The sequence below is a fragment of the Dacryopinax primogenitus genome (assembly GCF_000292625.1).
Source record: "Dacryopinax primogenitus strain DJM-731 SS1 chromosome Unknown DACRYscaffold_1, whole genome shotgun sequence".
Classification (NCBI taxonomy): Eukaryota; Fungi; Basidiomycota; class Dacrymycetes; order Dacrymycetales; family Dacrymycetaceae; genus Dacryopinax; species Dacryopinax primogenitus.
This window is the reverse complement of record NW_024467198.1, coordinates 386,661-398,499: the sequence shown is the minus strand read 5'-3', so window position 1 is coordinate 398,499 and position 11,839 is coordinate 386,661. Positions and strand designations below refer to the sequence as shown.

Sequence of the window (11,839 nt, the reverse complement as noted above, 5' to 3'; positions counted from 1 at the left end):
TCTGTAGGACACAGATTTCAGTTCGCCCGTTTTTGGGTCTATTTAATGATAGATTCCACACGTTTGTTTTGGGTTCTTTTGGGATAATTTTTTGGCTTGGGGACTTTTGTGCCTGCCTATCCTGCTTCGTATTCGTCTGGAACTTGATTTGGATTTGGATGGATTGGCGTTCAAGGGCGTGATGATGGAAATACCACCACGTCTCTTTTCGCGCACACCAAGTCACAGGTCCCCGATGCTCCCCGAACGGATAACACGGCTATACAATGCAATACCAGGGAGACTCGGAGAGCACCCCTTCACCGCTCAACTGGCCAAGTACGCTAATACGGACGACGTGGATCGAGCTCACGGATTGGAAGAGAATGGAGGATGAGGAGAGGTATATCCGGGCGACAAAGGGAAAAGAGGGCAAACGCGATAGATGAGGAGGGGAGGGTGAACTGCCGCAAGTGATGGTGGCGCGGAAGGGATCTTAACGGAAGAAACCTTTGCGGGCAAATGGCTTTGAATGAGGTTAAGATATTGACAGCGTTGCGGAATCAGAAGGAGGCAAAGTGGGAAAATAAGTACTGGAAGAGTAAAAAGTTGTTATCGCTGGCAAAATTTCCAAGTAATATTGGTTTCTATCGTTTCCCATCAATTTCGTGATTATTCTCTTCCATTTGTGTACAAGAGAACAATTCCTAGTCAAATGTACCCGGGGATGATCTCGTCACGCGACTGAGTGAGTAGTCAGGACGGAAGCTAATTATGAAAAATAATATACAAAACACATAACACTAATCAGTGGTACTCAAATATACACAAGGCTTTGTATAATTGTGCAGCGCCCCCCCTTTTCGCGTTTAAACACTTGCCCCCCCTTGATCCCTCCCCTCATAACACCCCCTTTCTACTTTCCTTTCCTTCATCTCCCCCTTTACTCCTTACCATCATGCCCCCTAAAGTCGTGCCAAAACATCTCGACGACGGAAAGGACGAGGTGAGCCCCTATTGGCTGTGAGCAAACGCGTCGGCTTACGTGAACACGCGCACCAGATCATCTCCGCCTTTGTACAACTCTCCTCTGCACTCAACAACGCAGCAAAAGTCGTTGAAACCTACACCTCTGCATTATCCAATGGCGGGATCAGCGTGCAGGCTGCTGGGGAGGGCTATGTCGCTGCAATCCGGGCTCTGGGAGGTGCTGAGATCAAGGCGGAAGCTAGCCCCGTTGTAGGGAAGAAGCGAGGCCGCCTGCCTGTGGGAGATGAGTTGGAGAGCGGAAAGAAAAAGCGTCGCATGAAGAAAGAGAAGGACCCGAACGCACCTAAGCGCCCTGCGAGCGCCTACCTACTCTACCAAAACGACAAGCGGGCCGAATTCACTGAAAAGTTCAAGGGTTCCCCGTACCATGAGATGTTGGCCAAGATTTCGGAGAGCTGGGGCAAGCTATCTGAGGTAGAGAAAAGCGTACGCCTTCTGCTATGATATATGTCCAGTGTATGTTCCTGACGTCAATTTAGCCATACCTGTCTGCGCAAGCCAAGTTGAAAGAGGACTACGAAGGCCGCAAGAAAGCGTACGAGTCCTCGAAGACCGATGCAATTCCTGCACCTGACGCTATCGATGAAGACGAGGATGAGCTGCTGGATACGTCGCCTGTACCTGCCAAGGCTGCTACCAATGGGGAGGCCGAAAGCGAGGACGACGATGACACCGATGATGAAGATGAAGAGGATGAAGCAGATCAAGTCAACTCAATAGTCGCCAAGAGGAAGGGTGCGGACGATGAGGAGGAAGAAGAAGAAGAGGATGATGATGATGATGATGCCAGTGAGACTTCGGAAGATAACGAGCCACCTCGCAAGAAGACGAAGGGTGCCGCACCCGCTGCCTCCACCAAGATGCCTGCCCAAACAGCTGCGAAAGCCGTCGGTAAGCCCGCTAGCAAGCCCACTAGCAAGAAGGCCGCCGAGGTGCCTGCCGTTGCAAAGGAGAAAAAGAAGAAGAAGGCGAAGGAGTAGATGATGTTCGCCTGTCTTCGCGTTTTGCTTTGATTTGTCCACTTTCACTCTTAGGTTCCCGCCGAGCTGTCTTCATATGATGTATGAGAGTAATTTTTTTTCATCTTCCGTAAAGTACTTTTGTTGTTTAGTCACGGTATTCTGTCTTGAGCTTGAATCCACAAAATTGGCGCTTGCCTGTTGTGCCCAGACGTCCAAGGCTCAGGATGGTCAAGAAGAAAGAGGTGTGGGGGCGGGCCCCAGTACCGTGCGCATGGATCTGAGAACGACGGAAGTTCAGAAGTGTCGGTCGATCTAACCACGTTGTCTCCTTCCACCCCACATTGCTTCATCCGAACGGGCCGAGCCTGTATACGTTGCTGTTCAGATGGGCCTACTTACTATAATAAGAAAAAATCGCTACAAGGAGAAGGAGATGCGGATCCTGTTCCTGTCTGTGCTCTTTGCGCTTCTTCTGTGGCCTCGTCTCACTGCTTACTTGATATCCGAAGGGGACTGGACAATGCGGGAAAGACTACGATCATCAAGAAGATCAACCGAGAAGACGTAATGCAAGTCAGTCCGACTTTGGGGTTCAACATCACTACGTTTGTGCATGGGAAGTACGTATCGCCGCCCTCCCCATTGTCTTGCACTGACGTGAATACCCGAGATATACCCTCAACATTTGTATACCAGTGTCATCTTTACGTGCCACTCATTTGCTAAGTCAGTTTGTAGGGGATGTTGGTGGTCAACGATCACTACGGCCGTACTGGAGAAACTATTTCGAACAGACTGACGGGCTCGTCTGGGTCGTCGACTCCGCGGATCGACTCCGAATGCAAGACTGCAAGGAGGAACTGTTTAACCTCCTAACGGAAGATGTGCGCATATACTGCAAGGAGATTCGTGTCATATGCTGACTGGACGCCGAAGCGATTAGCCGGCGCATCCCTTCTGATCTTTGCTAATAAGCAAGACATAAAAGGCGCTTTGTCCATCAAAGAGATTCACGAAGCCTTGTCCTTGGGCACTATCAGATCCCATCGGTACAGGATCCTACCCTGTAGCGCTATGACCGGAGAAAACCTCGTAGAGGGGTTTGACTGGATAGTGGACGATATCGCATCCCGACTTTACTACAGCTCTACTACGACTGTCACACCACAGCCGCCTTGAAAGGGCAAAAAAGGGATGATCGACATTCGCTAGGGAGATGTGTAATATACACTATGGGATACATCAAGATCTGCTGTTATGTTTCAGCTCGACGATCCAGACTTTTAAGAATGCGTCATGCAACTTCGTCCCGCCCCAATGATACACTCCAGATCTTTTTCACAACCACGGGCGTGTCCGCGTAGTACGCTCCTGTAGGAACGGTCAAGGCATTGAAGACAACCGCCTCGAGCGTATTCGCGTAGCTGCGTAGGTAAGAACAATACTATGGGAGAACTCAGAATAGAAACGGTGCAAATAATTTTCCACTTACGAATGTGCAGAAATGACGGAACCATCCCCATGTCTCCCAAGACCCCCACCCATCCTCATCCCACTGATCACGCTCTTCCCAGGACAGCCCATCAGGCGAATACACAAGTATACGACAGAAGCCAGTCAGTGCGGCTGTCAATGAGCTCTTCTGCTCCTTCGTAAGAGTAGCTAGCGCTTTCAACGCGTTCGCCAAAGCTGGAGAGTCAACAACCGGCGTGGGTGCTTCGAATGCATCGGGATTATCTGCCATGGCGTAATCATCCCCGGCACTCGCTACCTTTGCGCGAGCTTCATCGTCTTCCTTGCGCAGAGCGGCTGCCCTTTTCTTTGCTACAGTGACACGTCCGTTTGCTTTATCGATAGCGGAACGTAATGCCTCCCATCTGAACGTCGAGAACCAACGAGTGCTGCGTTCAGAATGGCCATTCATCTTGCTATCAACCGTAGAATCCGAGGCGCAGCACCAATTGATGATATCCACGGGATCGAGGATTTGATACTGCATCAACTTGTCGAAGACGATCAAGATTCTCTGTTCATCTTGCCGCCAGAACTTCTGGGTCTCGTCCAATAGTTGTTGCTTGGCTCCATTTGGCCCAGCCAAATTTCGCAAGAGGGGTAGGTATCGTTCGATGGCATTGAGAAGATGTGAGAATGAGCGCGAGCCCACATTCAACAGTGTCTGGAACGTAATCGCCCGAGCAGTCTGGTCGGCCATCTCTTGGGTATATTCACCCTGAGCCAGCTGTTCACGAATGCGATTAACCTCATCGATGACTTCCTGAGGGGTGCTGCGAGGTATCCTTTGCTCTGGATTTCCCTGCATGAGCTTGGCTATTGTATTGGATGCTTGATGATGTTCGTTTTCTAAAGCGGGAGTCAACTTTGAATGGTCTATGCTCTACTGAACGTGCCCATACCCGAATTGCCAAATTCGAACTGCGCAGTCGCAGCTTCTTCAGGTACTATGCCGGCTTCAGGCTCGCGAATTGGCGGAGGAAGGGCCTGCACGATTCGGTCGAAATAAGCAAGACGGACTTCAAGCTCAATAGCACGACGCATGAATTTCCTCTTCGGGTGCGCTGGAGGTAAGGAAATATCCGAAACCCTAAAGATCGAGTAAGATGACAGACCATGGTGGGACAGACGCATATACTCACCATTCTTTCCATACCCAGCCAAAATTGAAATTGCTCATATGGACAGAGAACCATTCTGCAAAGCGCCTCGATACTTCAGGCAAGAGGCCATCACCCAATAAGCTGTACAGCTTGCGTATTGACTTGCCAACAGCAGGTCCGGCAGTCTGCGGTGCCAATTTGCAGAGTTCCGTCAACAAGCTGTGATAATAAAGGGGCATCTGTTCTGGCCTTGGCATTGTGAAGCAGTGGGATAGAATGGTCTGTGAAAGCGGTTGAGCAAGGAAACATAATTTTGGGGGCTGATTTCTCACCTCCACCAGGAGCGGTTCGAGCTGCCAATCGCCTTCTGCCACTCCTTCTGAGTTTTTCAGCTTCAGAACGCCCTTTTTGCACCATCGAGGAAGTTCGGTCAGAATGCGCGCAGCCTCCCTACGATTGACCTCGAAGATGTTGATAGTGTCGGACACCATAGCACGAAGAAGATAGCCGGTCAAACCACTCGGGCTTGGAGTAACCTACATATGACAGTCAGCCTATAACAAAGGCTCCGAAAGTAAGGGTCCACTTCATCATCAAATAAGCGAAGGTACACATCGGGAAACTCTCGTGCGGCTCCAATGGGTGCTCGAGACTCCTCGGAACTCCCTTCATCCACCCCCTCTACTTCAATTACTTCGGGAGGTACAATTAGAGTTGGAAGCGAGAATTGAGCTTCCACATCGACATCTTTGAGAGAGATCACAGCATATGGAAGCGGGAAAGGTAGTTCCGCGTCCGCAAATGATGTTGATATCAAGGATTTCAGCGCTGCAATCAGGGCATTAAGGAACTGCCAAAGTTGTTCAGCGAAATGAACGGAATGTGAACGCATAACTTACCTCATATGAACGCTCGTCATTCTGATCGTCCGTCCCATATTGTTGCACAAATGGCACAACGACCGCTTTTGTGGCTGAATACGCCACAGCAAACATTTCCATGGACGAAAGAATGGCTTTTACCGCTTCCGGTGATTGGGCGGATAGTGCCTCACCCGCCTGATGGACTCCTCGTTAACTTCGCAGTAACCAAATATGCGAAAACCTACAATCAAAACGCCCTCTCCAGCGCATAATGCTGCTTGCAAGCCTCGATGGTGGGAGACACCAAATTCGTCCAATACCGCGATAAAGGTTTGCAAGAGTTGAAGAAGAGAATTGCCAGAGATTGTTCCACTACGCGTCAGGTGCGCAAAGAGGTGAATCTACAAGGGAATTTATATGAGCTACTGTGTGAATAGATGATCTGAAGGACACACCGTGAGCCGAATCTCACGCCATCTTAACCCATCCAAGCTACTTTGGAATCCCTTCACGACATCGTCCATGATCCCCGAGGAGCCGCTTGACAGGTTCGACTCAGTATTCTCATCAGCCTCGCCAAGAGTTTCAGTTTCGACGCGGTCAGGATGAACCATCAGAGCGAGCAGTGCGGCATACGCGGCAATTTTGTAGGGCTGCTCTACTGCCCTAAAATATCGTAGTTAATATCGCTCTCATACTGCGCAGACCCCGACACAGACCCTACTCGTACAGCATCGGCAATCGCATCCTTGACATTGGTTTCAGTCGAAGTTGCTCGACGCGATACGAGGCGTTTTGCGAAAGGTGGTATTCTGGTGGGCGCGAAATCCTGGATGGGGTCAGTGCCCAATCTCGGCCACCGTGAGGTAGCTCACAAAAGAATCAGCCCCCTTCTCCGTCACGTTCCCGAACGCATATATCTCCTTTCTTATGGTCTGTTCCGGAGTTTCGGGGTTATACTGTTCCCGGCGGTACGGGCCTCTGTTACCACCAGCTCCAGCGTCACCGTCTGCAAGAGGTGATGTCGGTCACGCATATTGCCGTTGTCATAACAAGCTTTCTTTACCATAATAACCTCTATCACGCCCTCCACCATGACGTCCACGTCCTCCACGATAACTCATGGCTTTTCTTGCAGTCTCTTTAGGACCGATATTTCTTGCGGGGCAGTGGCAAACGTCACCAGCGCAGTTCTCCAAATATTCGAACTTTCGCACATCAACCTGGGGACTGGTGGCTGAGCCGGAACCATTCCGCCGCTTCATCACGAACTCTACAGAGCTGTTACGTACCTTCTACTGGTGCTGGTGGCACAACGTCTTACTCCTCTCTAACCCCTCTGTCACTACCACCTGTCATGTCTAGGAACTTGCTGTCACTAATTGTCTTTGTTGCGCCCCTCTTGATACAGTGCTTTACGTTTTGTGCTTCGATATTCTTGGGTTGTCGCAATCTTATGAGGAAATCGCAATCGTGCTTCCGACTGACAAATAATCTCTACCCTCCCGGAAATAACGGCGGCTCTTCCGGCCTGGATCACGCTGGATCGTTCGATCATGGTCCCATAGTTCAAGAGCGCTGTCTGAGATAAAAATCAATCACGTGCCTTCACGTGTCCAGCGTTTCTTCGACCTTAAAAAGCGCGTCCTCAGATGGCCTGCTTCTCTCTTCTTCTTCCTCCCCACCATCTTGGACCAGGGGGGCCTTTAATATGTCTTCTATATCAGTACCTTCTACACCAACGCGCTCCACCACTTTGGTAGAGTCTCCGAGTTCTCCCTCCGATAAACTGGCACGGGCACGGGCTGCCCTTCTATGTACCCCTGGTGCTCAGCGGATCTCTCTGCACTCAGCTCACAGCAGTCCTTCGTCATCCGGATCGCCTCATACCCCTCAATCCAGTCCTCCGAGCTATAGGTCTACTCGAGCTAGTCCCACGTCTCCTACTTCGGCGATGACTAAACGCGTCTATCCTTCATTCGCGGCGGCAGCGCAGGGCAAATCTGAAGCCGACAACGACGGTGACTGGAGATATCGTGCAGAAACCAATGCCATCAAGGTCACAAAAGAAATCAGCCCCAACAACTCCAACAGTTCTGGTGACGAAAATGGTACGTGTATGCGCGCATATACTTGATTGTCTCTGACCTCAAGCACAGAACTACTGCCTACTCCTTCCCTAGCGCATTCTCGAACCTTCTCAGAGCAATCACCAGACTCTTCGCTATCTCTTCAGAGCCATTTGGACGAAGAATATCAGGTGTCCTTATTCACTACTCCCCCTAAGCGCCCTCTCAGTCGACTGCGAGGCAGCGTTTCTGATCCACCACTGACGAGAAGTCGCTCGTATACTCTAGAGAACTCTCTGGGGCGCATTGAAACCACTGTCGAGGCCCGATTGAGAGCAATAATGCACGAGAACGAGCTGTCCCCTACGACCGATTCTCCTAGGTCTGCGGGTGAGGGCCGTACTCGTCTCGACAACCGTCCGCGCCTTAATCCACGCTTTCCTTCCATCGGAACTCATTCCCCTCCCGCAGCTTCCTGCTCGGTCTGCGGCATTTGTTCTTCAGTTCCCACTCGGTTTTCGATCCTCGAGCCGTGTCGTCATCTCATATGCTGTAATTGTCTGACTGGCTCTCTCAATATTGTGCGTGAGAAGGACATGATGTGCGCCCTCTGTCGTTCCCCTGTTCAGGACTTTAAGCTCCTCGCTCCTCTTCCACTCGCACTCGAAGACGGCCCTTCCATCGGCACCCCATCGCGAAAAGCCTTGATCGACTCTGCTACGTCTGTTATGAGAGCACCTGCCGTCCAGCGTGGCGCCATAAAGGATCTGGCTGCTTCGCGATCCCACACTTCGTTGACTTCTACCATCCTGCGAGTGGATAACGTTCCCTGGGTATGAAGTTCTGTTAATATTCGTTGCCCTCTCATGTCGTCGTGTTCAGGATATTGTTCCGCCTATGGTCGAGGAATGGGTTGGAGAACCAATCATAGCCGCATATACCTTGATTGATCGACACTCCGGAAAGACGTTTAGCCACGCATTTATTGAATTTGGGACCGCCGATCAAGCACGCTCAGTTCTGCGCAAACTGCAGAATGCTGTACTCGGCAAAGGGAAGCGAACGATGGCGGTAACCGTGACGATGTCTTCACAGGAAGAACTGATGACGGAGGTGAGCAAATTACTCCCTGTTTCATCATCGCACTGATCTCTATAGCTGTATCCCTCCTGGGGTGGAGAGTTTATTGGCGCTTGTCCCATTGTGACGGATTATACGAAGCTGCGCGACCAGTCCGCCTTACCATGCATACTTTCCCACAAAGAACTTGAATCCCTCGTCCTACTGCTTGAAAATCCAAATGTACGTGATTTATGCTGCAGAATGCCTTCACCGTTCTGATGACCGCAACAGCCTCGTTTCGTGAAGACACCTGCGCTGCCGTACTATGAACTGATAGGTATCCTGAAGAAGATTCCCCAGGAATGGATGGGTTGTCTGTCGATCGAGATCCGCGACCACCTCTTTGGTAAGCACCCTTTGTATGTCCGTGAAAGCTGCTGAACGGCTTGACAGACTTGTGTTCCTGTAACTATATCAACTCTGAAATCCCAGGGGCTGTTAATGACTTTGTGGATAGATGCGATCAAGTTGCTCCGCACCCAGGTTCAGCAGAACTACAACTATCATCCGGACGTGAACAACGACTTGATACTAGAACTTGACCGATCCATCCATACCTGTGCTGGTAGGTTCTCCGCTCCTGTTTACTCCGATATATAACATTTGCACAGCATTCGACAGCTTGATCAGCACCACGTCTGTCTCCTTCACTACGTCCACCCCAATTAAAGAGGCAATACGACTCTCTGTCTCAGATACCTCGATGCCGTCCAATATCAGAAATGCCACTCCAGTCACCAGAAGCAGCATGATTCAGCGCTTTGCCAGCGAGTTTAATGTCCATCCAGATATTGTGGCTAGTCTCGCTACCCGACTGGCTAACTTATGAGATAGGTTGGAGGGATGGATAATGGCCGTATTCTCGATTAAAGTTGTACAAGAACATGAAAAGCCTGTCGTCAAGTGGATGAGAATCGCATGACCGTTGCTGCAGATTGTCCTCATCACGAGTTTTTTCACCAACGTGTACTAGTAGTATAAGCAATCAATTCACTCCTTTCCACTCATCTTTGGTAGCGGCGGACTTAAGTCTATGCTTAAACACGGAGATCAGCAGTCTGAAACCTCAGGTACATGTTTGAATCTTCACACACCGACCCGGGGACTGGCCAAATTATCGGTCATTCAGTTCGGAAACTACGACAAATGAAGGCAATATTCTTATATATTCTACTCGGCTGAAGGTGAAATTCTTCCATCTTTCGCTGCAAGCTGTGCTTCGTCCCTTGATATGGCAACGTCCGTGTTTGCGGGAGCGACTAGAATAGGGTGCTTCTTTTCCCTGAGCGGACGATAAGGGCAACGTGAGGCCTTCTGGAAGGCTGGCCAGATCGGGTCATTTATTGACAATGACATGGATGGGATGGCTGGGGATGGTGATCGCCGTGGACGAAACTTTGAGGGGACAGCGTGTTTCTGCGTAGACGTTCTACAACACGGACGTCCTCCAGTCAATCCAGCCGCCAGTTTGACGGTGAGGCTAATTATGAGCCTAGAAGCGCCTGAGAAGGCAGGCCATGACATATACACACACAGTGCGGGTGATAAGGAGACAACCCGGGGAGAACTTCCGGATTGACTCAGAGAGAAAGATGGAGGGCTACGGAAGGTTACCGTCCCCTTGGCGGTTGCTTGCCTGTGCTGTGATGGGCCTTCAGGAGCTGTGAGATTGCCCCTTCCAGTGTTGCGCAGGACTGGAGATGATTCTGGGTTGGTAAGCTGCACCGGTGCGAGTTAACGTTGGACTCCCGGAGAGGAGAGAGGAAGTACGCCATCGGCTTGGGTCAGGGCCGAAGATGGAAAAAGCTGCAGGGTCGGGCGCTTGCCGCGGTGCGTGTCATCGGACGTCCAAGCGTGGAGCCTTGATTCGGATTCTGGCTGGAAATACAAATGCGGTCGCGAGCGGATGAAGACGATGATAGGGTTGATACACCCCCGATCGCAACAATCACGCAACCTGCGGCACGCGCACCACATAGCGAACATGATCTTCCGCCTGTTCCCCGGCAACATGCGCCATTGACCCTTTGACAAGGTAAATGGCTTGATGAAGGAAGGCAAGTTGCAGGAGGTGATGGAAGGAAGTTCGCGCCCGCAGCCTCGGCCGCGGGTTACTGCGGTCCTCCCGACTGGGGCGCTGCCATGCCGGCTTGTCATGTCATGTCAGGCTATGTATGTCGCGCTGTCATTCAGAGCGTGGGTTCCAGATTCCGTGATTCCAATATTCGATTCGATGCTGTTCGATTCGCCTCATGATATGATGCGATGCGGGACGCGATGTGTGATTCCGAGCGAATGTGTAGGCGTTTAGTCTGGATCTGGATCTGACGGGGAGGGGGGGGCCGAGTGCCGCCGGTCGCCGCATGTGTTGGTGCATCCGGGGATGAAGAGGTATATAATGCGCCTGGGATGACCCTGCGTGGGGGCTCCCCCTCCCTTCGCCCTCCAGCTGGAACATCAAACTTCGGCATGTTAAGAGTCAGACCGCGCGCCGCCTCTCTCCGTTATTCTTTTTGGAAGCCCGATGAACTCCATCTATACAATGGAATGGATGGAGAGATCCCTGTGGGTTCATGCGGCTGAACCGGCATTGGAATGTGGATACGGGCTTGGGTTTGTAAAAGGTATTTTAACTTGAGCGGAAAGGGGGTTTGGATGGTTTACGTCAACCTGTCTGAACTGCCCCTGAGAAGGTGCGTCTCGACTTCTCTCAGCAGATGAACGCAAAAGCAACGTAGCCCGTGGCCCGTGGCGCTTGCTCGGCGGGCTGGGTATATAACCTCTCCCTTTCGCATGGAGGTAGTCATCTGACTTGCAGATGGACGATCACCCCCTTTCCCCCCCTCGCCGTTTCCCTCCTCTCCCCCTTTAAACGTACTCTCACTCTGACACACGGCGGCAAAACTGACCAGCCATGTGGGCGCTCTCTGATGGCGAGCCGCTGACGAATCAGCTGCGAGCAGAGGCAGTTGCTTCCGTGACTGCTTCCGATGGATGAAGGGACATTGGATTGTATGGATTTCTGTGGAAAAACAGGTTGTTGAGGAGAGGGTATATTAAGGGAATGACGGAGAGGAACATTGGTAGGTTGTTGTGTTTTTTTTCTTTGCAGGTTAGATATGTGTGTGAGGTGTGAAGATGGGAGGTGTGAGTCGAAAGGGGGCGGTGTAAAGGGGGGG

At 51.1% G+C, this 11,839-nt stretch overlaps 3 protein-coding genes across 3 annotated transcripts; 2 read left to right on the top strand and 1 right to left on the bottom strand.

Moving 5' to 3' along the window:
* Positions 1 to 1,272: 1,272 nt before the first annotated feature.
* DACRYDRAFT_44392 (HMG-box) lies at positions 1,273 to 2,009 on the top strand (the record flags this gene model as incomplete). The annotated part of the gene is made up of 2 exons (XM_040774570.1): positions 1,273 to 1,455; positions 1,509 to 2,009. Coding segments are annotated over 2 exons (684 nt in total), but the record flags the coding sequence as incomplete, so codon positions are not given.
* A 382-nt stretch (positions 2,010 to 2,391) lies between these two features.
* Positions 2,392 to 6,642, bottom strand: DACRYDRAFT_60601 (uncharacterized protein). Its single transcript, XM_040775638.1, has 16 exons — positions 6,536 to 6,642; positions 6,345 to 6,478; positions 6,189 to 6,298; positions 5,925 to 6,135; positions 5,715 to 5,870; positions 5,506 to 5,664; positions 5,193 to 5,456; positions 4,939 to 5,142; positions 4,646 to 4,887; positions 4,406 to 4,593; positions 3,484 to 4,352; positions 2,928 to 3,435; positions 2,730 to 2,875; positions 2,662 to 2,678; positions 2,501 to 2,611; positions 2,392 to 2,441 (listed from the first exon to the last, which is right to left on the bottom strand). The coding sequence occupies exons 1-12, from the start codon at positions 6,591 to 6,593 to the stop codon at positions 3,286 to 3,288; spliced, it is 2,745 nt and encodes a 914-aa protein (XP_040632954.1). The 5' UTR covers positions 6,594 to 6,642; the 3' UTR covers positions 2,392 to 2,441; positions 2,501 to 2,611; positions 2,662 to 2,678; positions 2,730 to 2,875; positions 2,928 to 3,285.
* A 538-nt stretch (positions 6,643 to 7,180) lies between these two features.
* On the top strand, positions 7,181 to 9,530 carry DACRYDRAFT_103007 (uncharacterized protein; the record flags this gene model as incomplete). The annotated part of the gene is made up of 9 exons (XM_040767700.1): positions 7,181 to 7,580; positions 7,629 to 8,371; positions 8,421 to 8,651; positions 8,697 to 8,840; positions 8,892 to 9,006; positions 9,054 to 9,065; positions 9,118 to 9,225; positions 9,272 to 9,438; positions 9,495 to 9,530. 9 exons carry the CDS (start codon positions 7,181 to 7,183, stop codon positions 9,528 to 9,530), a joined length of 1,956 nt encoding a protein of 651 aa, XP_040632953.1.
* Between the last annotated feature and the right edge of the window lie 2,309 nt (positions 9,531 to 11,839).

Bases quoted from the DNA above. Each gene is read 5' to 3' on its own strand.
- DACRYDRAFT_60601 (XM_040775638.1), bottom strand. From the start codon at position 6,593: ATGAGTTATCGTGGAGGACGTGGACGTCATGGTGGAGGGCGTGATAGA. The intron at 5,871-5,924 runs GTGTGTCCTTCA...ATTCCCTTGTAG, and splicing joins GGCGTGAGATTCGGCTCACG to ATTCACCTCTTTGCGCACCT. The intron at 5,143-5,192 runs GTGGACCCTTAC...TGTCATATGTAG, and splicing joins TTCGCTTATTTGATGATGAA to GTTACTCCAAGCCCGAGTGG.